This window comes from Mastacembelus armatus, chromosome 10, assembly GCF_900324485.2.
Source record: "Mastacembelus armatus chromosome 10, fMasArm1.2, whole genome shotgun sequence".
Taxonomy (NCBI): domain Eukaryota; kingdom Metazoa; phylum Chordata; class Actinopteri; order Synbranchiformes; family Mastacembelidae; genus Mastacembelus; species Mastacembelus armatus.
This window is the reverse complement of record NC_046642.1, coordinates 10737547-10764996: the sequence shown is the minus strand read 5'-3', so window position 1 is coordinate 10764996 and position 27450 is coordinate 10737547. Positions and strand designations below refer to the sequence as shown.

At 40.9% G+C, this 27450-nt stretch overlaps 3 protein-coding genes and 1 long non-coding RNA gene across 7 annotated transcripts; 2 read left to right on the top strand and 2 right to left on the bottom strand.

Moving 5' to 3' along the window:
• The first annotated feature begins 3935 nt into the window (after positions 1–3935).
• Positions 3936–10153, top strand: LOC113144276 (high-affinity choline transporter 1-like). The gene is made up of 8 exons (XM_033325402.1): positions 3936–4156; positions 4429–4542; positions 6838–6993; positions 7439–7587; positions 7800–7943; positions 8825–8978; positions 9048–9265; positions 9349–10153. The coding sequence occupies exons 1-8, from the start codon at positions 3973–3975 to the stop codon at positions 9889–9891; spliced, it is 1662 nt and encodes a 553-aa protein (XP_033181293.1). The 5' UTR covers positions 3936–3972; the 3' UTR covers positions 9892–10153.
• On the bottom strand, positions 4066–11139 carry LOC113144281 (uncharacterized). The gene is made up of 4 exons (XR_003297146.2): positions 11092–11139; positions 9136–9276; positions 8902–8972; positions 4066–4194 (listed from the first exon to the last, which is right to left on the bottom strand). It is a non-coding gene; the product is annotated as an uncharacterized LOC113144281 (long non-coding RNA).
• ttc9c (tetratricopeptide repeat domain 9C) lies at positions 10409–13281 on the top strand. Of its 2 annotated transcripts, none has more exons than XM_026330188.1 (4): positions 10409–10528; positions 11590–11941; positions 12271–12453; positions 12922–13281. In XM_026330188.1, exons 2-4 carry the CDS (start codon positions 11614–11616, stop codon positions 13077–13079), a joined length of 669 nt encoding a protein of 222 aa, XP_026185973.1. In that variant the 5' UTR covers positions 10409–10528; positions 11590–11613; the 3' UTR covers positions 13080–13281. The 2 variants fall into 2 exon arrangements, with proteins under 2 accessions (XP_026185973.1, XP_026185974.1); XM_026330189.2 differs by having other exon boundaries at positions 10444–10528; positions 11593–11941.
• Positions 13282–13471: 190 nt separating this feature from the next.
• LOC113144275 (mucin-5AC) lies at positions 13472–26543 on the bottom strand. Of its 3 annotated transcripts, none has more exons than XM_026330184.1 (4): positions 26435–26543; positions 18628–18847; positions 17343–17576; positions 13472–17122 (listed from the first exon to the last, which is right to left on the bottom strand). In XM_026330184.1, exons 2-4 carry the CDS (start codon positions 18824–18826, stop codon positions 14583–14585), a joined length of 2973 nt encoding a protein of 990 aa, XP_026185969.1. In that variant the 5' UTR covers positions 18827–18847; positions 26435–26543; the 3' UTR covers positions 13472–14582. The 3 variants fall into 3 exon arrangements, with proteins under 3 accessions (XP_026185969.1, XP_026185967.1, XP_026185968.1); XM_026330182.2 differs by lacking the exon at positions 26435–26543 and adding an exon at positions 25293–25985; XM_026330183.2 differs by lacking the exon at positions 26435–26543 and adding an exon at positions 25293–25985 and having other exon boundaries at positions 13472–17068.
• Positions 26544–27450: the final 907 nt, after the last annotated feature.

Below are 27450 nucleotides of genomic sequence, written 5' to 3'. Positions count from 1 at the left end.
AAATTCATTGATAAGGTATTGGCCTCTGTGAGTCTAATTTTACAGTTTGCTACTACTACTCATCATTTTGGGGGATTTCTGACTGTTAGGCAACAGTATGTTTACCTGGGCTTCAGGGAATTATGGTAGACCTTTCCCACTATTTTCTGACAATTTATCACTGAACTGTCAATTAATAAGAGCCAGACATAATAAAAACAGTTGGTTTTCAGCTTTACAGTTCTTCTATGATAATGTTCTTTAAGCAAACTAAAATAACAAAGGTTTCACAAGTAGATTTTGGCACAGGGTCCTTACAAGACTCATTCCACAAGAAGGAGGATAGAGGAGCGGTTATACCTAATCAAATCAAATAGACTCCAATGTCATGGGGTGTATCAGTGGCTTCGGGGGCAGCTGGTTTGCATAGTGAAGGTTTTACTTAGACCAGAGATTCGCAGCTGTTTTGGATTTGGGCACTATAAAGAGTATCTGTGCCTCTTTGGGAGTGGGTTGATGGGTATGAGGGATACATGTGGCCAGTCTGCCTTTTTTAATGGACCTATAAAAATAATCTGCTTTGAATGACATTTTCTGTCAGATGTAGGTTCTCCCTGCTCATGGAGGATTTTCAGTTATAATAGTAACGAAAAATATGAGCAGACACTAAACAGAATTTACACACCCACCACCATTCCTTATCATCTGACTTTTACTGCTCGTGCAGACAGGAGTGTGCGATACAGTTTGCTGACATAACCTGTATAACCTGTGTAATTAATACATTGCACATAATTACACTCTATCCTGTCAGACAGTTGAAACTGCTGGATGGGTGTCAAAGGCATTAGTATACAGTGGTGTGAAAAAGTGTTGACACCCTTCCTGATTTCTTATTTTTTTGCATGTTTGTCACTAATGCTTCAGATAATCAAATTTAAATATTAGATTATTACATGGGTCAGTGACGTGACGCCTAGATTTTTACTTCCATAAGCAACTGATTCTGTATTTTTGAAGAAAAACGGCTTACTATTGTTTAAAAAGGTTCATTTCACATCATTTTCATGATCCCTACTCATACTTGTATGAAAAACACAAAATTGGCAGAAAATTGTAGGACTAAAGTGGTAAAACGTCGTTTGGTAAAATTGTTCTCACTTAAAGTTAATGAAGACAACTGCTGGTAAAATGACAGGTAAAAGGGTTGACATTTTTGTATCTTTTGTGTTGTTCAGAATTATATTCATTGAATATCAGATTTATGTATATTTATGTTATCAATAGATTTATGTAGTGCATATTGCAATTGCACTATGTCATTTGGTAAAACAAAATGTGTCATACAGTAAAACTGTCAGGAGTTGCGTAGAGACGCTGGGTGAAAGGAGGAGAAGCAGGACCCAAATGCAGGTAGCACAAGGCTTTATTATCCTGGGACTTCCAGGGCAAACAAGGGAACCGGGTGAGACGGTAAATTCACGTTCACTTCAAAACACAGACTAATTACAACTAATGCTTCGGCAACTAAACAAAGGAACAAGGGAGGTATAAATAGGGAGAACACAAAAGGTGATAGAACACAGGTGAACATAACGGGGACAGGTGAAACTCATGAACACAAATTACCAACATAAAGCTGCCAGAGACCAGAACTGGGGAAAGAGGAAGGCCACACAAAATAAGAGTCCTCTGGCAGGAAGTCCCCAGAGGGACTCATGACAAAAACATTGAAATTTCTGGGAAATGTATAAAATATTGCATTAATTGACATAAATAATAAAAATAAAGAAGGACACTTAACACATTATGACGTTTTATATGATTTCAAAGCATTTTTACCTCTCTAGTGGAAAAATTTTAGAACGAATGTTGACAAATGACATTGAATAACCTTAATAGCCAAAAAATTCAATATTTCTAGTTAAAGTGTGGAAATTCTGCAAGTGGCTATGAATTACTTGTAAATCAACACTTGCATTTTGCATTATTTACAATTGTATAATTGACATTAAATTAAATATCATATGAAAAATAGTTCTGTTTTGGCAAATGACATTTTCAAGCAGTGCATAACATTAAATCCATTAAAATGCCTTTTATTTTATATTTTTATAAGGGGCACATACTGAAATGAAAAATATACATGTGGATGTAACTGACTTGCTGTTTTGTTTTGTTTTTTTTTTTTTGCCATTTTGAAATTCTAAAATGTCACTGACCCAGTGACAATTCAGTGTTCAAATCCTCTAGCCACACCCAGGCCTGATTACTGCCACACCTGCAATCAAGAAATCACTTAAATGGGACCTGTCAAATCAAATTTGTTTGATGATCTGAAACATTAAAGTGTGACAAACATGCAAAAAAATAAGAAATCAGGAAGGGGGCCAACACTTTTTCACACCACTGTACTTGACCAGCAGTTCAAAATCCAACCATGTTCCGTCAACCCTATTTGAGAACTATACATTAATCTAACAGTCGATTTCACACTCTTTAAATTTACATTAATAACAATTTCAAGGCGCATTTAAGTGTAATGCCCTTTTCTTCACTTCTGGCATCATGTGATGTTAAACAATTTAAAGATAGGGTAAGAACAGGAAAACACTAACACTAAAAATGTTTGCCTTAAAAGACATATTTGATCAATAACCTAAATGGCACAAATGCGCAGGATATTGCGAGAATACATTCACTCGATTGGCTCAGTTTACTCCAAAGTCAAAGACATGGCTCTGACCAACATGAGCTAAACACATTTATGCCCTGTCTAAACATATAATGTAGATCCTGTACAATACTGTTACGTTTTTCTTCAAAACACGAACCATTTCTTTAAAATACACAAAAGATGCTTGGGTGAATGTAACAGGTTGTCATTATCCCTTTTTTCAGTGTTGTGTCTTTTACTGATACCTGGTGGGTCCAGGTCACAAGTATGATGGCGCTCAAGTGTGCCAGCAGCTTTTTCTATTAATATTGCCAGAGACATTTCTGACCATTTATGTTTTGGTTTTTTTTAAATGTCTTTTAATACACCTATTACTCAAAGTAGATCAGTTTCTGTCAGCAAAGAGTATTTAACTGGTTGTATTTTTTTTATTTTAACCTCTATCAGTGTCTGTAAGCCTAAAATCAGACTGTAGATAAGGATTTGCCTTTGTTTTTATTTTTCATTTAATGAATTTTATCTAATTTTAAGTGTTTTAACTTTATTTTTTTTATTGACTGTATTTTGGTTTTAATGCTTATTTTTTAATGTTAATGCTTTTCTACTTTAGATTGCCTCTGTATTTGAAATGTGCTATATGAATAAAGCTACCTTGTCCTACCTAACCTTTCCTCTAACACCACAGTGATGCTGAAATCTTGGCTTTTCTCAACTATTATTTGATGCATTGTCTTGAACTTTGTTACAGATATTTGTGTAGAATGTGAACTTTTCTGATGCCCCCAGTGGTCGTATCAAAATAGACACAGTGATGAAAGTAATGCATGTCACTATCCCTAAACCACCTTTAGCTAAATTGGGTAATCAGGTGCTTTGCCAGAGCAAATGATTGGCAGTCCAAAGCTGTAACTTCTAATTTTAATGTTCAAATTTAATCTGGTTCATCTTCTGTCTCTGCACCCCCCCTTTTCCTCCTCTTTGTTCAAGGAAAACTCTATTTAGAATTCATTCAAATCTGATGTTTTCATTTTTTAAAGGTCTTATAATATAAAATTGAAATATCTCACAAGAAAAGAAACATGAATCTAATTGAAATTGACTGAAAGTGTAAAAGAGTATAAAAAACAATCCAAAGCCACAGAGCTTTGCTCTTTAATAACTGACCTGTTTTTTCTCCTAAGCTTGGTTTACTGATGTTGAACTGCACCATCCTGATTTTCTTAGTGGGATCCAGTCCTGATTATTTTAACACGTGTGTTGAGAGCATCGCTGGGAGCCACCGCCCCTCACTCAGTTCAGTCAGTCAGTGGTGCACGATGGGGCTGAATGTCACAGGACTAGTGGTAACGGTGTTCTTCTACCTGATGGTGCTGGGCATCGGAATCTGGGCCTCCAGGAAGGCCAAGCAGCTGCAGAAGAACAGCCAGGCTGACAAGACGGAGGTCACTCTGCTGGGAAACAGAGGAATCAGCCTGGCGGTGGGGATCTTCACTATGACAGGTGAGTAAGAAGACTGACATTCACTGTGGGAAGGGAAACTGTTGAAACACGGTAAAATTTAAAATAGTAGTTACCAGAAAACATTGATTTAATAATGATCTATTCAGACGTACTTTTTATCTCCTTCTACTTTGAATTCATTTTGGGTTTCTCACAGGCAGAAATTAACTGAGGGTTAAACCTGATTTGCGATTGCCTCTGTGCTATTTCAAAACTGTATCTCAAAATATAATACTGTGTGTGTGTGTGTTTGTTGTGTTGTGCTTCTGCAGCTACATTTGTTGGTGGAGGCTTCATTGTTGGTCTGACAGAGGCAGTGTACACTCCTACTATGGGACTGACATGGGCTGTCATGCCAGTGACAGCAGCCCTGTCTTTCATTTTGGGTAAGACTGTTTTTCCTAATAATGGTATCCTATGTATATTAGTTGTGGGGTGTTTTCCAAAAGTGACCCAAGTATGAAGCCACAATTGGAAGAAGTATCTAAACAAAATAAATATTTACCACTACATATATTTTTTAGATGTGCTATGTCTTCCAGTCTAGTGACAACTATTGATGGGTGAAGGGTGAACACATACCTTTATCTATCAGTACGAAAATAAATCAAACTATTTTAAATCAAAAGGGACCTGCAGTGATGTTACATGTCAATGTCTGTAGGTCATATGTTTCAAGTGAGTCAGTGTCAGTTTGAAAATGCATCAAATGTGGAGGCAACTCAAAGGAGTGTGATTACCAGACCTCTGTATCACACTCCCCTTCTTTGCTTGAGGGGGTTTCTGATCAAACTGCCTGTGGCCAAGATGCATTGTATGTATGGTGGGCACCAGGTTTTGACCAGAAAGAAGAATGCATGGATTACAAGAGTAGTTATTTCCTGTTCTACTGTCTTCAGTCTTGAGCATTTTTAAACAGTCCATCATGAGTGTACAGTGGGTACGGAAAGTATTCAGACCCCTTTAAATTGTTCACTCTTCGTGTCATTGCAGCCATTTGCCAAAATCAAAAAAGTTCATTTTATTTCTCATTAATGTACACTCAGCACCCCATCTTGACAGAAAAAAACAGAAATGTAGAAATTTTTGCAAATTTATTAAAAGAGAAAAACTGAAATATCACATGGTCATAAGTATTCAGACCCTGTGCTCAGTATTGAGTAGAAGCACCCTTTTGAGCTAGTACAGCCATGAGTCTTCTTGGGAATGATGCAACAAGTTTTTCACACCTGGATTTGGGGATCCTCTGCCATTCTTCCTTGCAGATCCTCTCCAGTTCTGTCAGGTTGGATGGTGAACGTTGGTGGACAGCCATTTTCAGGTCTCTCCAGAGATGCTCAATTGGGTTTAGGTCAGGGCTCTGGCTGGGCCAGTCAAGAACGGTCACAGAGTTGTTCCGAAGCCACTCCTTTGTTATTTTAACTGTGTGCTTAGGGTCATTGTCCTGTTGAAAGGTGAACCTTCGGCCCAGTCTGAGGTCCTGAGCACTCTGGAAGAGGTTTTCTTCCAGGATATCTCTGTACTTGGCCGCATTCATCTTTCCTTCAATTGCAACCAGTCATCCTGTCCCTGAAGCTAAAAAACACCCCCACAACATGATGCTCCCACCACCATGTTTCACTGTAGGGATTGTATTGGGCAGGTGATGAGCAGTGCCTGGTTTTCTCCACACATACCGCTTAGAATTAACGCCAAAAAGTTCAATCTTGGTCTCATCAGACCAGAGAATCTTATTTCTCATAGTCTGAGAGTCCTTCATGTGTCTTTTGGCAAACTCTATGCGGGCTTTCATGTGTCTTGCACTGAGGAGAGGCTTGCGTCGGGCCACTCTGCCATAAAGCCCCGACTGGTGGAGGGCTGCAGTGATAGTTGACTTTGTGGAACTTTCTCCCATCTCCCTACTGCATCTCTGGAGCTCAGCCACAGTGATCTTTGGGTTCTTCTTTACCTCTCTCACCAAGGTTCTTCTCCTACGATTTCTCAGTTTGGCTGGACGGCCAGGTCTAGGAAGAGTTCTGGTCATCCCAAACTTTTTCCATTTGAGGATTATGGAGGCCACTGTGCTCTTAGGAACCTTGAGTGCTGCAGAAATTCTTTTGTAACCTTGGCCAGATCTGTGCCTTGCCACAATTCTGTCTCTGAGCTCCTTGGGCAGTTCCTTCGACCTCATGATTCTCATTTGCTCTGACATGCACTGTGAGCTGTAAGGTCTTATATAGACAGGTGCGTGCCTTTCCTAATCAAGTCCAATCAGTTTAATTAAACACAGCTGGACTCCAATGAAGGAGCAGAACCATCTCAAGGAGGATCAGAAGAAATGGACAGCATGTGAGTTAAATATGAGTGTCACTGCAAAGGGTCTGAATACTTATGACCATGTGATATTTCAGTTTTTCTTTTTTAATAAATTTGCAAAAATTTCTACATTTCAGTTTTTTTCTGTCAAGATGGGGTGCTGAGTGTACATTAATGAGAAATAAAATGAACTTTTTTGATTTTGGCAAATGGCTGCAATGACACAAAGAGTGAAAAATTTAAAGGGGTCTGAATACTTTCCGTACCCACTGTATGTGTTATGTTACTGCAATCTAAAAATCAATGTCTTTTAAACAGAGATATCTGAAGTAGGACTCCCATACAGGGACATTAATATGTATCTTTTGTGTGATTCAATTATAAAGGTGGACTTTTCTTTGCCAAGCCTATGAGGGACAGAAAATATACAACGATGATGGACCCATTTCAGATCAAGTATGGAAACGTAGTAAGTGGGATTCTCTCTGTGGCACTGCTGATATCTGACATAATCTGGGTGACAGGAACTCTTATTGGTTTAGGTAAGTGACACTAAAAGTTACAGTTTACTTTCTCCTATTGTTTACTTAACACACTGTAACAAACATGCATTATTTCCAAGAAATAATATGATAAGAAACGCATCAGCAGGATAACATGCCTGTTTTTATGGACCAAATAAAATCCTAGGAAAAAAAACAAGCATCTTATCATAATATTTCCAAGAAAAGCACCAGGTGAAATGCTGAAACAAAACCAAACAAAAAAAATATAAGTTGATTTAAATAAATTATTTGTATTTACATGTAAACTTTGCACACTGACACTCTGTTTTAAATATTTGACAAAAGCAATCCAGTAATCTATTAACATCTTATTTAATCATAGTTACAATAAATATCACTAAATTAGAAAATATTTGTAAATAGTGTAAAATATGTATGTCCATTCAATGTATTTGAATATGTGATTGTATGACTTTTGCAGGCTCAACAATGAGTGTGGTTCTGGATTTGTCCTACCCTCTTTGCATCTGGATCTCTGCAGCAGTTGCCATCATCTACACACTGATGGGAGGCCTCTACTCTGTAGCCTACACAGACATCATACAGCTAACGCTCATATTCTTCAGTTTGGTGAGTTCCTCACCCAACTTGGAATCCACTTTACCAAAACTTTATGATGAGACAATTCAACAACAATTGAATTCCCTAAAGCAAATTAAAACCAGTTCAGACACTAACTGCCTGTATTCATCGACCCACATACCAATGTGAAACTTTAATTTACAAGTAAATATGCATGTTTTAACAGGTTTATGTCAGCTATTTCTTGTTTTTTTCTGCAGTGGCTCTGTGTCCCATTCATCCTGACGAACCCATATTCAGTTGACATCAGCAAGACTGCTTTCAACTTTACCTACCAGACTCCCTGGATTGGGACCATTGAAAAAGAAAGAGCATGGGGGTGGATTGATAATTTTTTAATACTGGTGAGTATTGTAATTTTGTGCTTGTGCTGTCAATCAATTAAAATATCTAATCGCAATTAATCACATGATGTTCATAGTCAACTTGTGATCTGTTCTAAATGTACCTTAAATAAATAAGATTTACTTCATTAAATGGATGTTCATTAAATATATCTTAAATATCTTAGGAACTGAACAAAGTGTTCATACTCTTATATTTAATCATTATTTTTCAAGTTCTTAATATTCTTATCAACATGGGAGTGCAGAAATCCACATGCTTTATGCAAATGTATATGTATTTTTCTTTCAACATGCAAAACAATGACAAATATTGTTCATACTATTCTCCAGAATAACCTAAAGTATACTGCCCACAAGCAACGGAAGGGTGTTAACTTGTTTTTGCATTTGGCAGTCGTGTTTGTTACATTTGATTTATCTGCACAAGGTATCATTCATAATTACAGACTGAATAGGCATTTGTTTGTTTGCCCTGTAAATAAGCCTTGTTCACAATGCCATTTTCACATCTCAGTATGAAAAGCACATACATAAATAAAAACAGTGGTGACTGAATATAATTTATTTCACAGTCAGTATTCTTACACACAGGGCTCCTGGTTTTTGGATTTTTAAAGATTGTCTGAATATCCCTTTCTTATGACTATCTGCACTGTGTTTTAATATTGAAAGTGAATATATACATAGTAAGACTGATTTAAGTTTAAAGTGTTTGACATACAATAACAAGGAGGGTGTCATCAGTTGAGGTTTATGTTGTGATATTTTATATCAGCCTATGGTGTGGTGTTTACACTGTTTTTTCCGTGCTGTAAAAAAAAACACCTCAATGACCATAAAAATCTGTTCTTAAAACCTGTTTTGTTTCTTTTCCTAAGAGTTTAGGTAACCTGGGATATCAGGACTTCCACCAGAGGACACTGTCAGCTTCTTCATCATTCACAGCCAGACTCACCTGCTTTATTGCAGCTCCTCTCATCTTCATACTTGGAATCCCTTCCGTGTTGATTGGAGCAGTCGCAGCATCTACAGGTATAGCAGCAGAGTTGAAGAGAATTGAAATGTGAAACAGTGACTGATATTTTTATGTTTTGATGTCAGACTGGAACATGACCACATACGGCCCCCTGTCCCCATATGAGCGAGGAGAAGCCAGTCAAGTTCTGCCTATTGCTCTGCAGCAACTCACCCCAAACTACATCTCTATTGTTGGTATTGGCGCTATAGCTGCTGCCGTGATGTCATCAACAGATTCGGCTTTACTGTCAGCTGCCTCCATTTTTACATCCAACATCTATAAGAACATCCTGAGGACCAAGGTAAGAGAAAACTACAAGACAAGATTAACTTCCTGTTATCGTTTTTTCTGTTCCAGCTTGTAGGATTTGTTTTTCCCCTGCAGGCATCAGCTAGGGAGCTCCAGTGGGTGATTCGTGTCACTGTGGTGTTGGTGGGCTTGGCTGGCACATCGCTCACCTTCCTACACAACAGCATCATGGCTTTCTGGATCCTGGGCTCAGGCATAACCTATGCCATCATGTTCCCCCAACTTGTTACCGTCCTTTTCTTCAACATCTCAAATGGCTATGGTGCCATTATAGGCTTGCTGGCTGGGGTGTTGTTGAGATTGCTGAGTGGTGAACCATCAATAGGGTTGCCAACAGTTCTGCATTTCCCAGGTTGTACTCTTGAGGACAGCATGTATGTCCAGTGCACTCCTGTTATGACTATCTGCATGTTGACCAACCTCTTTACTACATTGCTATTTTCCTACCTTGTTTCACTGCTCTTCAGGAAGGGACTGATTCCTGAAAAGTGGAATGTACTTAAAGTGATAACTGACAAACCGTCACATAAACTAATAGTAATGAACAATGGCAGCACCAAACAAGATGAGGTCGAGAAACATGAAGTTCAGAATGAAACACAAATGAGTAGGCTCTAACAAAAAATTATTAGACTTCTGGGAACAAATTAGACTTCTTTTTATAGCTATTTCATCTTTTTAAAATTTTTATACCAAATACTTAATCTTTGCAAAATGACAATCTTGGTGGAAAAAACATGTAAAACTGTATAATAACTCCAATAATTACATTGATATAATTTTAGTGTTTTTTCTCAACTTTTTTTTCTGTAACTTGTAGACTTTTGTAACTCATATGGTGAAGTACTGGTACTTTAGATATTTTCCCCACCTACATACCTTTTTTTTTTCAAGCATAAACTGTATGTTCAAAAATAAAATGTAGCTAGCTAATTAAGTTTGTTGTATTTCATGTTTTCTAATGGTGGCACACTTAACATATCTGATCTAATACAAGATGTTTAACATCTACAATCAACTTCAAATTTTATTATTTATTCTATTCTATTATTTAATGTTATTTAATTTTAAAAAATGTAAAAAAAAAAACAAAAAAACTTTCTGGTAATACCTGTTTCGGCCGTGTCGTGGCAGTACCGCTGCATGTAATTGAAGTTTTTCCCATTTCACAGGAAAACAAGAAAGCGTACAGCAGCAGAATGGTTGTCAACTAGCACTAGCTATCTGTTTGTTCTTCTTCCGGCTGGTTTGTAAGGTGAGAGCAAGAATAACATTTTATCTGTGGCATTTTAATGTGTCACGCCGTTAAACTGCGCTGTCGTCTTGGCAGAAATGTGTAGCTAAGCTGCCTTGGTAACACCGCTAGCTCGGTTAGCGTTAGCCACAGAGCGTTAACGTTCGTTAAAATTCGTTAAAATGTTCCTAATGGATGACGTAACGAACTATGACGTATTTTAGAAGTCAAAGGAACCAGGCGTCGAGTTCAGCGTTACCATAGAAACTAACGTTAACGTTCCTGAGCTGTGCCTTAAACACGTTAGCCTGCACACAAGTTAACGCTACCAAATGACTAGAAAACTATCGTTAACGTTAATAAGCGTTGTTTTCTTAAATGCTAACCCAAATAATTGGGTTATAATGATCAACGAGCTTTGGCGTGTCAACAGAAGGTGTTTTAAAGTGTAACATCGGTGAACTCCTTACGTTAGTCCCAGTTTCTGACTGTACAATTTATGTAACTACACACATGTGAGTCACCGTGATAGCCAACTCTCCCAGTAATCCCGAAAATCCTTCCAGTGGTTTGACAACACTCACCCAACTTCTGAAGGTATTTCTCGAATCCTCTTTCTCGCTTCCAGTTGTTAAAAATAAACAAAAATAAAGCTGTCCGGTTCAGGAAAAAAAAACATAATTTCTTCTCCGCAAAAACAAAGATGGCACCTGGAAATGACATGTAGTTTATAGTAACAGAGGAGTTATCATTTAGATTTTATAATTTGATACAGTTTACATCATGGTGACGTTTATATTTAAATCCATAAAGACACTAAAACTTCAGTTTTTTTCATGTCACTATGAAACTCATCAAGCTTCATTCAATATTCATACACTAAAAATTGTTTTAGTCTGGTACAATTTTTGATAATTTACTTAGAACAGTGGGCTCATTTAAAAGTTCTGGTAAATATCTTGATAGATGTGTGCAGCACTAAATGAACAGCAGACATGCCAACATGGATTGATGTTTGTATATTTATGTAAAGCTCTTCAATGGCTTTTACACATTCATTCATATTTAATTTCTCATTTTAGTAGCTAATTAGCTCCTCTGTGAAAATGGAGGATGCAGGAGGAGAGGAGAGTCTTGATGCGCAGGGAGCAGCAAAACCAGGCTGTTCTGGACACCGACAGGCTCCTGGGAAGCCAGTTTGGTCTTTGCTAGAGGAGGCAGCCCATATGAAAACTGAGGGAAATGCTTTCTACAGGGAGAAAAACATCCGCTCAGCTATCGGTCGTTATCACCGCGCTCTGCTGATCCTCCGAAGCCTGGACTCTGATGTGACGTCTTCAGTGAAAGGGTTTGGACCTGAGATAACTGCTCTCACACCTGAGCAGGAGGCCTTTCTGAGAAACACACAAGTGGATTGCTACAACAACATAGCGGGTAGATAAAACATCACAATCATGCGAAGTCTAGTGATAGAGTTCTAGCTCAGATAGTGTTGACTTAAAAACATCTCATGTTGTGTTACAATGTTGTCAGAGTCTCCACAAAAGACTTACTGACATCAGCTGAGTACTTTACCATAGTTATCAGTTTTATGTGATTTATGTGATTTTGAGTGATTTTGATGTGTGAACAGGTCCTTCTTGCAAATCCATCTGCAATTCAGTGATGCTCCATTTGTAAGGGAAGATAAAGGAAAAATAACATGGGCAGCTGGGTATGTGTGTATTATGTATTATACATATGTATGTATCTATGTCTTTCAGCCTGTTTGCTGCAGAAACAGAGTGTTGACTATGCTCGTGTGCGAGAGTACAGCCTGCGGGTGCTGCAGTTACGACCAGGGAATGTCAAAGCACTATACAGAGCAGGACTAGCTGCTCTGGAGATGGGAGATGCACAAACTGCCAAAGAGTACCTCTCCCAGGCCTGCAGAGAGCAGCCTAATGGTAAGAGAAAATCCACCACATCAGTGCCATCTAGAGCTTTTCCTCACAGGTCACATAGCAAAGCAGCACACCGGCAGCTTCGGGCCCCTGTGTCTTCACATGATGCATTCTGCCACAGTACTAGAATTGTTTTGGCAAGCCCCAAAACAAAATCAGTGTGGTTACACAAATCACAGAGTAAAACTAGACTTGAGGCTTGATAAATATACTTTAGGTCACAGAGATGTTCTTAAGGTACAATAGAGGCACAGGCCGTTATGTGGCCCATATAGACAGTTACTGATTCATCTATATTTTACAACATGACTAAAAAACCTGGCTGAAAAGCAACCAATGGAGACAGCCTGTTGTCTTTACAAATGTATTAAAATATGATGCTTTGCATAATCAGATTGCATTTTTCAACACCTGTGGGATAAAGGGAAGTATGTCTTTCCAGAAAGAAATTTATGAAATTTTCTGTCACAGATGTCAGCGTGAGGAAGCACCTGCAGAGGGCCGAAGAGAAACTGAATCGGGAGCTGCAAAAAGAGAAGGCCATGTATCGAGACATGTTTTCCTCTGGCCCAAAGAGCAGCTCTGCAGAAGGGATTAGCCAAACCAACAGAACTGGTGAGGCAGTTTAGCCTGTCAGCTCAACCTGCCGAATAAAGCCTGAGCCTGAGAGAGACTGTACAACCTCAGCTAAAACCACCTGAAGAATGTTCACACATCTTGAATCATTAATGTTACTGGGTCTCTTTTAGGTGTAGGAAAGTAATGATTGTACACTGTAAAGAACACTGGAATGGAGTTTGTAGGAAATTAAAGATGTTGCTGCTGAAAATAGAAGAGAGCAGAAGGGAAGTTAGTTTCCTAGCAACAGAGAAACCGAGCTGCGTTTTTTTTTTTTTTTTTTAAAGACCAAAAGAGCAAGAGTTTGGATATTTCACAAAGATTCTTCAGAAAGCAAAAGCAAGACTCTTCATGCACTACTCAAACAGATTTTGCCTCCACTGTTTTTTGGTAATTTCTGATATTTTTTTTTTTTTTTTTTTCAGTTAAAGTAAAATATTTTTTTAAATACATTTTAATGAAGTCATTGATTGTTTAAAAAAATACCTGCATGTGTATAGAAAGTAGTAGTACAAGTTCAACGATCAGTTTCTTTTATTAATTGTAAGCCATGAGAAGCCACATTTTGTCTCCATTAACTCAATATTATAACCATTCAATATTTATTTAAAAATCCTGAGCACAATATCAAGTTAAAGAGTATTTGCTTAGTTTTGGTCATTATCTGGCCAATATGATTGTACTTCAGAGGCAATATTGCCCTTAAAGAGAAAACACATTCTCACAATAGCTAAAATCACTGAAATAGTCACAGAAGCAGCATGCAGGGGAGTGTACACATACACATTCATACTCATGATTACAGGAGAATTCAACCAATATGTAACGAAGCTGCTCATTTCCAGTGTTATGAGTTCATATTGAGTATCTTAAAACCGGGCTACCTTTTCACAAAAGGATCCCACTATAGTGTTTCTGCCAAGTTGCCAAATCTTTCAAATTATGAAAACCCAGTCCAATTGTTTTTTTTTTTATGTTTGGAGTCCTTAAAACTAATTATTCACCTATGTTTTCAGTACTGACATTTCTCTGCTGTATCCTACAGGACCCTTGCTGGTATAATTTACATTGATACATTACTAGTGAGAAAGGACTTTGGGAGACAGCAGTCATTTCGGTAAAAAGCACTCACTGTGCTCCAGAACCTGATTATAGAAATTTGGTAGACATTTTACTTTTTAGGAGGCTATAAAATGTGGTTATATCTTTTAAATTGTACAAAACATTACTAAATTGAATGACATGAGCCAAGAACAAAATTAATTATAGGTTTTACAGATTTTCTGTGCTTGAGAGCAACTTCCATCATGTTGGTGGATGGTGATTGGCAGTCATCTTATGTCTCATATTATATAATCAGTGTATCTCTCTAATCAATCATAAATATATGAAGCTTGAAAACTGAAAAATGATGGCACTTTCTTTACATGTAATATAATACCAACCATCACTGGAGTTTTGAACACAACACATGGCAGAATTACCTGCTGTGATGTTAATTTATTTTACAAGTGTCACTTCTTTGATGGCTTCCGTTTGAGACTCAAAGACCTCATGGAGCCAAACACTCTCCTCCCTAAGTCCCTCAGTGATCGAGAACGCTGGAGAGGCATCCGTGGAGGAGGGGATGGAGAATAAGAAGGGGAAGAGAGAGGAGAGAGGGAATGGCAGCTGCCCTCCAGGCTCTGAGAGCGGGAAAGGTTAAAGAGGCTGGCAGTGGAGGAGAGGCGTTTGTCCTCTTTTGCTCTCAGCAGTCTAACTCCTTCATCTTTGCTAATACCCAGGCCCCCCTGACCCACATCTAAGGAGGAGACCCAATGTGCCCGCTTTGAGTGCTCCTCCTGGTGATTACGAGGCACCAGCAAACCCTGGGACTCGCTCCTGAATAGAGCCCTCCTGGAAAGCCTGAGGCTGGAGCTGCGTCTCTCCCCATCTTCCTTCCCCCTCCTCTTTGAGAAGATGGGTGAATTATCTACTTTTGGCCTCTTGTCATTACTACTGGATGAAGTCTTCACCCTTCTGTGCTCCTTCCTCCAGCTTCCAACACTGTTCCTTCTCCATCCATAGCCATACTCAGCTCTGTCCATCTCTTCCCTTTCACTTTCTGACTCCTTACCCCAGAGGCGTCCCTCAAAGCCCCGCCAGATTTTGTTGGAGGTCTTTCTTGGCGTCTGAGCCGCCGTTCGCTCATTGTGCTCCTCCTCAGCCCAAACAGAGCTACAGTCCTCTCTCTTGGCATAGCTGGTAACTGTTGCTGCCCTGATCAGCTTGTGTGAGGCATGCTTTCCTCTGTATAGACCATCCCCTTCCACCTTCTTCCATCCGCTGCTACCTCCACTTCCTCCTCCACTCTGCCTAAGTGATCCACCTCTCGGTTGGATACCACCATGCTCCAAAGGAGATGTCCTAGTATTGGTACGTGGCAAGGAGCACTGAAAGGGGGCATCCCGACGAAAAACCGAGAGAGGTGTGGTACCTAGGGGGGAATGCTGGAGAGGCCTGGGAGGAGAGTGGCCTCTGGCTGTTGGGCGGGAGGCAGGTGAGGAGGCTGTGGAAGAGGGAAGGTCAGATGGAGAAGGGATCTGCTGGTAGTGGCAGTGTGTGGGATAGGGAATATGGATAGATTGGTATGGGTGTATGGGGCTGCTGGAATGTGAAAGAGGTGGGGTGAGACTGGACTGAGACTGTGGAGAATGGGTAACACTGAGAGACAGCTGTATTGGTCTCTGGGGGTTCAGGTCGATCAATCTATTGTAGTCATGTGAATGATCTGTCGCGGCTGTCAGATGAGTTTTACTATGACCTCTTACCTCACCTGTTGTATCTGCTTGGAAGCAGTCAATATCCAGCTCCACACCTTGTTCCATCAGTCCAACCACAACAGCCCTGGACAGGCCAGAGAGGCGGGATATTTCTCCCACCATAGGTGAGTCTTCACTTAGCTTGGGGCTGGGGCTGGACTCTTGGATCAAGCTGCTGCGCTGGGACCCAGGAGCTGATGTAGTATTTGTACCAAGCACCAGTGGGCCAGCCTCATGTGGAGCACTGCTGCTCCAGTCTAATGAACGACAGAAAGCAGATGACCCAAATCCAGGACTTGGACCAGACCCTGAAGTGACCTCAAGGGAACTACGGTGGCTCAGGCTGCTTGGACAAGTTGAAATACGTGGGCGAGCTCTAAGTGCTGGGGTAGGAGTAGTTGAGGAAAGTGATGACGCAGAGGCAGTGGGAGCTGAAGCAAAGTCACTTCTAAAAGCTCCACAACTGCCATTTTTGGGATTGTCCACTGGTCCTCTACTAGAATTTAAACCTGGAGCCAGGTTCAAGTTGAGATTGAGATGCAGATTTATGTTGAAATCCTCTCCAGTTGCTGAAGGAAGGTTACCCAGGTTGATTGAGTTCCTGGTGGCTTTCTTCCCAGCAGTGCTGAGGCTGACTCTTGCAGAGTTTCCCAACAGTGACTTACAGGGAGTGATGCTGCCCCCTGGCAGGGTGGTGGGTGTACTGCGGCTCTCAAAAGCAGAAAGGGACTGAGTGGAACCATGACTTTTGCCAGGGGTGCAAAGGCCTCTGTGCATGACTGGACCAGGGGTAGCAGCTGAAGTGAGATCAGAGGTGGAAGGGTTTGCCCGACTGTGGTACTGACGAGCCAACCGAGAGATGTACTGCTCCAGCTGGGTGAAGGAGGCCGGTGTGGGGGGCTGATGAGGCTGGAGTGGGAGTGCCGGCTCAGTGTTGGGCTCTGGTGGCTCATCATTTTGAGGTCCTTCAGGACTTGGGGACACTGATTGCTCTTGGCACTGGGAGGTGAAGAGGGGGCTCTGGAGGGCAACAGCATGCAGTGGGCTGGGGTAGGAGTAAACCTCTTTGGTTCGACGGGAAACCAGGTCTGTACAGTAGCGAGGGTCCAGCTGGGGATTTGATTGAAGTGATGAGGTTGCAGAAGTGGGAATGGGGTTTAGAAGTGGGAGGAGGTAAACAATCAGGGAGTCGCCAAGTCCTGAGCAGAGATCAGACAGAAAACTCAAACCAGTGACTTCAAGGTCACTTGGAACTGTAAAAGAGTAGAATTTCAGACAAAATATATTTATTATGGATTAGGATTCCCTAAATATTTATGTATCTGTTGCCAGATGTAAGTCCACCACTGATGTTTATAGCAAGAACACTGCTTTGAACTCTATTCAGTTGGCCTTTCTGAAAAAGCTTTGACTGAAAATTTATTCGCTTGAGAGGATTCACAAGACATGGATCCATTACTTGCACCAGCTCACCTGAAGCTGGCATCCCTTCTGTTGGTTCAGCGTCTTCCTGGCTGTTCTGCATTACAGGCTGCTGCTGCTGCTCTACACCTTCTGACCACATGATATCAGTACTGTCAGCAGACAGAGGAACCTGCTCCCACAGCTTCAGAGGTCTGGCCAGTGGTGCTGATCCTCCCTGAGTGGCATCACTGGACACAGAGTAGCAAGAGTCCGACAGAGAGCTCCCACTCACTGAATAGAAACCTTGGGCAAATAAAGGAAAATAAGTCGGCATGTGACAACATCTGACAACCATCTATAATGCTCATAGGTTTTATTGATGTGGGTCAGAAGATAGAGGTCCTAATTTGTATTATCCATCCATGCATCATCTATACCAGCTTATTCCTTAACCAGGGTCATGGGGATCTGCTGGAGCTAATGATTTCTATTATGACACTCATTATTTCTTTTTTATTGTTTGTTATTGCTAACTTGATTTCCTTTTCTTATTTTGTGGACTGTTTAGATGGCCATATGTGATGTTTTTTTTTTATTTGTTATCCACATATATCATAAATGCCATTTCTCTGTACTGCACATTTATCATATGTTTTATAGCTTCTGTTAGATATCATGTCAGGACTTTTCTGAGGAATGTGGGTGTTAAAGAGAAATGTGCACTTAGTGAGATCAGTAAAAACCAGCTAAACAAAGACATCACCTACAGAAACCCAGATTTCATTAACAGAAATTCCAGAAGAAGCATGTCACTGTACTGATCCACAGTTTGGCTGCCAAGAAACATGAAGCTAATGCAACACACAAAAAGAACAGCTCTGAACACTAACACCAGCTCTAAAATATTACAAAAGTCTGAATTAAAGTTAGAAAAATCACAGGTTTGGGTTTGATAAGAACTTCTCACCTAAAAATCCTGAAGTAATCCAGGTTTTCAGGTTTGAGCTGAATTACTTGCTAAATTTTCAGATAACCTCTACAAGACAGTAGAAAATAATTTAAGAAAAACAAAAAAAAAAAAAGATGTGTACGAGTCAGTAGCAGGATGTGAAATGTCTGCGTTGGATGTAGAGACACAGAGGCCAGAGTTAAAATGAGAGTTTGGCAAGAAAGGCTGAAAAGTTGACAGCAAGAAAGACACTGAATGAGTCAGTGCAAGTAAATAAAAGTAAAAAGAGTACGGTTAATGTTTAACGGGACTTCTCTTACACAAGGTGACAAACTGTGTTGGGCATTGAAGCAGGTCTGTGCTGTTATCACACACTGTCTACTATTTTGACTTCTGCATGTTTACCTGAACTGGGTCTGGAATCACTGTCCAGGTGGACCATACCACTGGGGTCTGGTGTTGGGGGAGAGAGTAGATCAGATGGGGCGTCCCAGGACAGAGTAGACCAGCGTGAGTTACTCCCCCTGCCAGATGAGGAGTGGCCTGTCCCATCCCCTGAATTACTGCCACAGTCCTCTGGGCTGCTCTGACAGGGCAGTACCATTATATCAGAGGGAGAGGGAGCCTGGAAAAAGAAAAAAACTGATAAGTTAGAGCTGAGCAATACTGATATAATCAAATATCGCAATATCTTTGACTAAATATCGACTGATTATAAGTACAAACAACATATTTGCCTGCTTGGATACAAAGGTCAACCAGTGCAAAACATTTGCAGTTGATCAAAATACAAGATTAAAAAGGTTCAGTTAAACTGATTTAAAGCTGTAACAGTCTGTTGCTATGGCATATGTTGCAGGGCATCTTTACCATAATGAAATTTCACCACTGTGCAAGAGACTTTTAGTGGTGATACTTTGGGTTGGAGGTTCACACATGTACTTGTGTTTTCTGCCTCATATTTAAACAAACTTTAAACATAAAGCATTGAGCTCACCAATATAGGTGAAATAAGTACTATAATTAGTACTAGGAACCCCCCCCCCATATCTTTGGACTTTTCTGTTTGTTTTTTTTCACTAACATATAATCACAATGTGATCGCACTATCAATTATCATCCAGCCCTAGTTAAACACTAGCTTTTTCTGTCCCCAGTTACACTTTCAGGAGTTTACAAGCCTTTTTTTTAAAGAGGACTGACACATCAGCAGTGCAGCCTGTATTGTATCACATGTAAAGGCCCTTCAAATAATTGACTAGTAGACTGTATTTGTGCAACTACTTATCCACATGATTGACATTCCATACTTAAGTCATGTGATAACAAACAAAACCATCTTTATGACAACTGAGCTGCTGCATTAAGTGAGTAAAGCCTCCAGCTGTGGCTGAAAACTCAAGGCAGTGCACTTTAAACAAAAGAGCTTTTTGTCAACTTTCAAAATAACATGAAGCGCAACACAAACATAAAATGATCAATATGTTTTCTCCAGCAATAAGCAGTGAAGGAAGTACTACATCAAAAAATTCCATTACAAGTACAACTACAGAAGTATTAAATGTACTTAAAGTATCAGAAGTAAATCTTCTGCAGTGATATGAGTCTAATATCATTCTGACATATTATTATATATGACATTATTGTTAATAGTAATACAAAACAAACGTGCAAGGGGCCCCAAAGAGACATCAGTTTGCATTTTATCTATTTATTGTTTTATAAACTTATTATATGTTTTTTAAATGTAAGAACATGAGAAGTAGGTAGTACCCATAGGTATCAAATAAACACAGTGGTGTAAAAATGGCATTTTCCTCTGAAATGTAGTAGAGCTAAAGTAGTAGTAATATCAACAGTACTTTCAACAATAAGGCCACTGCTTTACACACATAACTCTTTGAGCTCCTGCATGTCTTTGTCTGTGCAGACACATAACTAGGCCAGTGTGAGACAGTCTGAAGACATGCAGGACTGTGTGTCCAAGTTATTATTTGCCAGACGCACGCTCTGATGACGTCACACCATGCTTACCGGAACAGTGAGGAATCACACCCCAAACACACTAACAAAGACAACAATCGCCCAATCAAGTTTGTGAAGCGCTTCCATTTCCCAGATTGGTAAGGGCTTGGTTGAGTAACCCCCCTCCTCCAATTATCCTCCAAATCCCCAAACCCACCCCTCCAGAGCCCGTGCATTAGACTGATGCAGCCCAGACAACAGAAACACTGTGAGTGGCACTGATCAATCCTCTTGTTATTAAAGAAACAATACAGGTAGTGAGTCACTGCTGGGGTGGCAGGAGAGGAGGGGGCTCAAAAGATAATGGGAGAAGACAGATGACGTAACAAAGAGCAGGAAGAGCAGCAGAAGGGACAGGGGGGAGGACTGAAAGAGGAGAAGAAGGAAAAGAAGTGGGAGAAAGAGTTTCAGACTTCGACCTGTTTTAAGATTATCTCAGCTCTGTGAGATTTGGGAGCCTCAGCTCTCTCCTGTCCCCGGGTTTTCTTTTCATTTCTCCAGTGAACCTCAAGTGAGTCGTGGCTGAGTGGGTGACCAAAACGAGCGAGAGGGACAAAAAAAGACAGAGAGACTGAGAAATAAGGGAGTGAGTCACTGGGTGAGTGAAGGCAGCGGAGGAAGGGAGGGTGAGGCGGGGTTGAGCGGTTGCCGGGTGAGAGAGAAGGGCATCCTGAAGGACCCCAACCTCCCCCACACTCCCCTTGACAAATAATCCCCCCCCACCTCCCACTTCTATAATATCCTTAGAGCCAGCCACCCCCTACTCACCATAGCTACAGCTGCTCGCTCTCTAGCTCTTGCTCGCTTCTCCTCCCACACAGAACCACAACAGCACAACAGACCTGGCGAAATATTTAACTCATCCACAGCCTGAACGCGCACAAAAAAAAAGGTCTGGGTGTAATTTACATCTACGTTCACTTGTGGGTTCTGTTGGAAAATGCCACTTTTTGCAGTCTCTTCCTACGGCTATGAAATCATGTTTATCTTTCTGCACATGTGTGAGCCTCAGCTTAAGTTGTACCCTTCTCTTTTATAAAGACAGAAATGAACTATTTAAAGAGGAATGTGGATGTGTTGGTATCTGCAAAAATATCCCTCATTGCCCAAATCTACTTTTTCTATATTGTCCCTCAACACCAAACTGCAATGGCCATCACATGATATAATGTTACACAGGGACCAGTGCTGACAGATACGTGTGTGGGGGTCTGCTCAGAGCTGTAACGTGATATTCCTTCATGGGAGAGAGGAGCACAAGCCCCTCTGGAACCATATGCAGAAAATGTATGGGTCGATCGGACAATAATGCAACAGTGATCGCAGCTACACAAGAAATAAACCTCTTGCTACATGTCAGTACAGTGAGACAAGCTGCAGCAGTTGCCATGTTGAGGCAGAAGCGTTTGGTCAGAATGGAGTGAGTATGTTGTGAGAAACACTGTGCTCGTTCTACACGGTATTTATTGTTTCATGCATTATTAATGTGGTATTGAAATAAAAAGACGGCCCATGCCGTGCATTTTTATTTTCACAAGTGCACACGTGCTCCAGCTTTTCTGAAACATGCAGGTGGATCTTTTAGGTACAGATGTTTCAGACTTTTTCCCGGTGAGCTCAGACGGGATCCTTCAGAGCCAAAAGCTTTCTCACTCTACGAGTCGGAGTAATGGCTCTGCATGTAAGATGATGCTTTTCCAATAGCAAACCTAATTTCAAAACAAGCTGCCTTTGGTAAGAGCACACACAGCACTGCATAGGCACATGCACTGAATATCATATGGACTGCATCTAAAAATGATTTGTATTATTGTTTTAACTTTCTTCATTGGTCTATCAAATGTCAGAAAACAGCAATAAAAAGTCCCCAAACTATATTAATAGTAAAACAAAAAACAAAACAATTTAACATATAAATAGCAGACACCAGTGAGTTTCAATCAACCAACAAATCACTGCAGCACTACTGTATCTGTGAAATAAAGGAACGCTCTGCAGCAGATTTCCCACTTCTCTTAGTTCTGTCCTTGACAGCTTCTCTTCAGTGAGGACACTTTTAGTTTTGAACACTGAACGGCGACAATGAGGATTTCACCAGCTTGGCCTTGACATTCATTCTGAAGGCAAAGAGAGTTGTTGTAACTGTGAGAAATGAATGTAATACTAATACTGGGAATAATAGTATTAGTGTGTTGTCTCAAAACAGCCTGCATCAAAGAAACTGAATTACTTAGGACATGAAAACATATTTATGCCCATTAAACAATGTCTTTTCTAACAAATAATGCCGAAGAATCAGCATTTTTGAAAGGGTGTTATTACTTTTCTCAAAGCTGTGGGTGCTCCACAAATGCTGGAACCCGTTACATGGTGGAAGAGAGTAATTTTAAATGCACTTTTCTGCACAGATGACACCACACAGCCATAATCTCACCCTAAATGTGCCAAATGTGGATTTGCACAATGATAACTTTTGCCCTCTCTCTCCGCTTGAAAAGGTGAATCATATTTTAAGAGTGTAATTCCAAAATGAAAAAAAAAAAAAACAACAAAGCTGCTGATAAAGTAGAGCGCATTATGTTATGAGTCACCTAATCCTCAGCTTACAAAATACTTACATTTGTAAAAACAGAGCAAAAGAAGTACAGGTAACATGAATATAATGTGTTTGGGGATAAAATCTTTAAGATCATTTTTTTCCCTTTTAAATGAAACAGCAGATATTCCATGTACATTTGTTGTCACTTTTACAACAACATTTTGTCTCTATTTATGCAAGTGCTTGTATGTATGTCTGTCGGAGGCTGGCCCGGGCAGAGGGCAGAGTGCCAGTCGGCTCTGCTACACTGGCAGCTCCCTTCAGAGGTGAGAATGAGCAATACTGCTCGGCCTCTCCACAGGGCGTCGCAGCACCAGGGGGGGAACTACAGTGGAGATGTTGGTTAGTGGGTGGTGAGGAAGGTAGCACATTATGAGCCACACTTCCATGCAGATGCCCTTGCTCAGATGGGAAGACAATATCTGTCCTTGCACTAATAAAACAGATTTTATTATTCAAGTTGTTTTCCTCCCTTTATCTCTACAGCCGCCTATAAGAGATGGGATTTCATATTGTCAAATAAATACAACGCTCTGCAAAGCTGACCTCAGCTGCAGCCTGGTTACGACAGAACATGCATTGCTGTGCTGCAGGCTGCTGACTAATACCACTCATTTCTATCAAACACACAGACAGTGTTCAGAGCGTAATAACACTGTGCAATCTGACCCTGTGAAGTATCTAATACGGATAACAGAGTTATTAATGTAGCCATCAATGACCCATTTACTGTGGTATCTGAGGTGACAAACTCCCAACACCAGCAGAGCTTTACTGGTTTGTCAGATCTGGAAATGATCCAGAGATAATCCATGAAAGACTGATTTAGTATTAAATAACACGCACATACATTAACTGCACTCTACAATATATGCAATGAAATGAAACCACCTTAGGTTTGGTTCCAAAAAAAAAAAAAAACAAAGCAAAAAAAGTCTGTTTCATCACATACAACCCTTACAAAAGAGACGAAAGACTGTTCTTTCCTAAGGATTAAAGTAATTATTTCTTTCAACTAATCTGACACTTATTTACTATGATGAAAAAAGATTTTAAAAAAACAGGGATAATATGTCCAGAAAACCTTCACAGAGTTCAAGGTGACACTGTCCTGTGCAACAAACCATCCAAACACAAAACATATTCAGTTTATGTTCAGAAACAACTGAAGACAGAAGTTGTAAATAGCCAGACCACATCCTTACACTCCTAGTTTCAATTTTTTTAGGTGCAATTAAGGCACGTTCTGTGCAGCTTTGGGCATAGTTTGCACTCAAAGACTGTTTTCAAAGCTGGAAAAAGGGCCACTTCACAAAGCTAGGTGTCTTTGTTTTTAAAACTGCTGAGGGAAAATATGTTCTCTAATGCTGCAAATAACTGCGCTCAAAATTATCAAAGAATAAGAAAAACCTACTTACTTTACTATGATATAAAGCAAAAAAGCCTACATTTGGGAGGTTGGAAATAATTAACTTTAGCTAAAAATGATTAAAGTGATAATACAGTGCTTTTCTGATAACTGTCCAATCAATATATTGATCCCTATTGCTCTTGAAGGTTATTTTTGGCCCACTTAAGTTCTTTTTAAACCTCAGTTTTAACCCTAAAATCTAAGGGGAACTCCCTCACATTTATCAGCTAATACACTTTACATCTTCATTCACAAATAACAAACCAGACCACCTACGGCTGCGGTTTACCAGGCCTGAGATGGGACATGACCACATCCTGTCCACCTCCTGTATTATGTGTCATGATCCCACAGTACCATGACAAAAACATCAGCGTTTCTATTCCAGGTCAAAGTTGTGGAGTTTCTTTGTGTGTGTGTTGGTGTCTTTGAAGATGAGCCTGACACCACAGACCTTAACCTTTCAGAGTAGGTCACGCTCCACTTGAGCTTTAAGGATTTGACATGAAAAGATCAACACTGCACCTTCAGTTCAGCACAAAATGACAGACAGTGATGGAGTCTACCTTCATACTGTGATTTGAACGCCAGCTGTGTAACAGAGTGACCTTTACAGATGATAAGCTCACTGACCAGAGCCAAAGAAATGCAGCAGTGTCTGGCCTGTGTATTAATACCCACACTTCATGTATCCCTCCACATCCTCCTCTATAACCTTGAGGCAGGGCGCAGAGCCAGCCAGACAGAAGCTGGTCCTGGTACCATGACCTCATTGACATTTGCTCCATGTGTCGGTCACACACTGCTGCTGTACACACTGATCAGGCTACATGCATGGATGGGTTCTGGCTCCATCTCCATCAATTGAGTATTCAGCTCTCGGCACAGACACGCGCCGCCAGGCAGCGATAAAATCTGTCTACTGAGCCGCAGAGGGACTGGCTTGTTGGCAGATCACCATTATCCCCGCATTCATATTTAATAATCTCGTCATGTAGAGATCTGGGCTACGAGCTGACAGACGCACTGACTGACCTGTTGCCTGCGGGATGTCGCAGAGCCACGCTCGGCATCCGAAGCGACGCTATCCTGGGTTTCGCTCCCCTCCTTCACTCCTGGCTCTTCTGCGTTGGCGGCAACGGAGGCTCGGTCCTCCAGAGCGGCGTCCACCATCTCCAGGTGTTTGCACCTAAGCAGCTCCAGCTCCAACACCCCGGCCAGCGTCGCTTTGAGGCGCTCTCCAATGCGGACGCGCTCGGTGCCCGACCAGAGTGAGTTCACGCAGCCGCGGCGGCCGGCCATCTTCGTCCGTGTGCGGAACCGGTGCGCACCGCTGACTACTGCTCAGTTACCGTGCAATGGACGAAAGGTATTGAATGGTTCAAGGTGCAGGTCCAGGCACAGCAACACTGCTCCGCGATTGCAACATAGCAGCTACTTGAAATTACGCATCACTAATGAAAATATAACCCTCGCCATCTGTAACGTGCCATGCAGCCCACAGCTTTAGGCAGCCCCGCTGACTGGCACAAGGCTGGAATTAATGAATCCACTGATAGACTGAAGGAGCATCAACCAGTCATGCCTCATATTGAACCCAGGCCTGATTTCCTGTTGGCATCGTCCTTATTTTGTGTCACTTCTAAGCGTCTGGTGCGGTGGTGTTACCACAGCACAGGGATCCGCACGCTGCGTCCCCAACGAGACAATGCAACAGTCAGAGTGAGGACTATAACGTTACATGTGGGAGCAGGCAGCAGAGGAGGAGCCACTGCGCCAGGGCTGCACACACATTGGTCGGTGAAGTTTTTTGGAACGGACGCATGGAAAAAATCCCGGACTGTCCAACTTCTATGTGAGTCAGAGGACAAATTCCCCGAGGGTCCCACAAGCACTGGTGGAATGTAACCCAGTACATTTAGCCATGAAATGTTCTGAGGTACTTTTACCTTACTAAGAAAACATAATGTAACATAAGGCCTGTGTGGTTGGGTTAGTTTTACATACCAATAATAAAGGATGGTCATTTTACAATAAGTTGCATCGTGTACGTCTATTTTTACTGATTGATTCATCTACAAAACAGTGAATAAGTAGTTAGAATTTTCTGTGATAAAATTGTGTTTAAGGAACACACAAAACGCCTGGGGTGTGTGTTACAGAACAGAAGTACTCACTGGTCTCTGGTGAGACACAAAAACCTCTTCAGTCTGCAGAGCGCTGGCTTCAATAGACAGGGGGTGGCAGGTTGGATGTGGAGTGGGTCAAAGGGGGGAATCCAGTCACACCTCTGAAATCTAAGAAGATTTAGATTATCATGATTAAATCTGGTTTTCTGCCCCTCAGTTACAATTACGTTTATATTCTCTGAGCTTTACTTCAGCTGAGTCTCACTAGTTATGAATATCATCAAGAATATACTCTTCAACTTGAGAAAAAGGAGATTATTCAGGTTTTATGTGAGGCACAGTGAAGCTGATGGATTCCTTCTGGTTGAGAAACTAAAACATCTGTGTTCTGTAGGTTTGGCAGGTGCAGAGTGATCTGCTCTGGTGGCGTCTTTCAACCAGCAGAGGGTGATCTTCACTCACAACACATTTTCTGTCCCTGACTGTTTCTGCAACATGAGTGTGTAGGACCTTTCTTAAAGAGCAGGTCACTTTGCATATCTGAGTGAAACTGTGTATATTCATCTCCTAAGGTTATGTAAAGTACATTGGAACATGCAACTAAAATTGCCATACACAAAGAGCAGTGTTTTAAATGCTGTTGAAACAAAGGCTGTGAGGCCCCTGGTCCACATATTAGTCCAGCAGGGCCATAACACAAGTGAGGACTCGTCCAGGATTTTCTGGGATAATGTCTCTGTTTTGTTTAGAAGTATTTGTGTCTAATCCCAGAGCAGTATGGTAAATGTAGGAAGGATGATTTGTGTGCAGTTGCTGCACATTAAGGAATTTCTGTGTCAAGGTCTTTACTTAAAAGGGAGATGAAGGTTGTTGTTTTCAATTGTTCGGTGGGACAAAGTCTGCTTCCTCCAGCAGATGCTGAGCAGCAGTCCCGAGGGGAAGAGGAACAGAATGCTGCATTGGTGTGTGGCTCTGAAGCTTTGGCTCTAAGTAACACTGAAGATGGCTCAAAGTCTCCCACTGCTGCTAACCTACCTGACACAAAACCACCTACTTCACTGCCA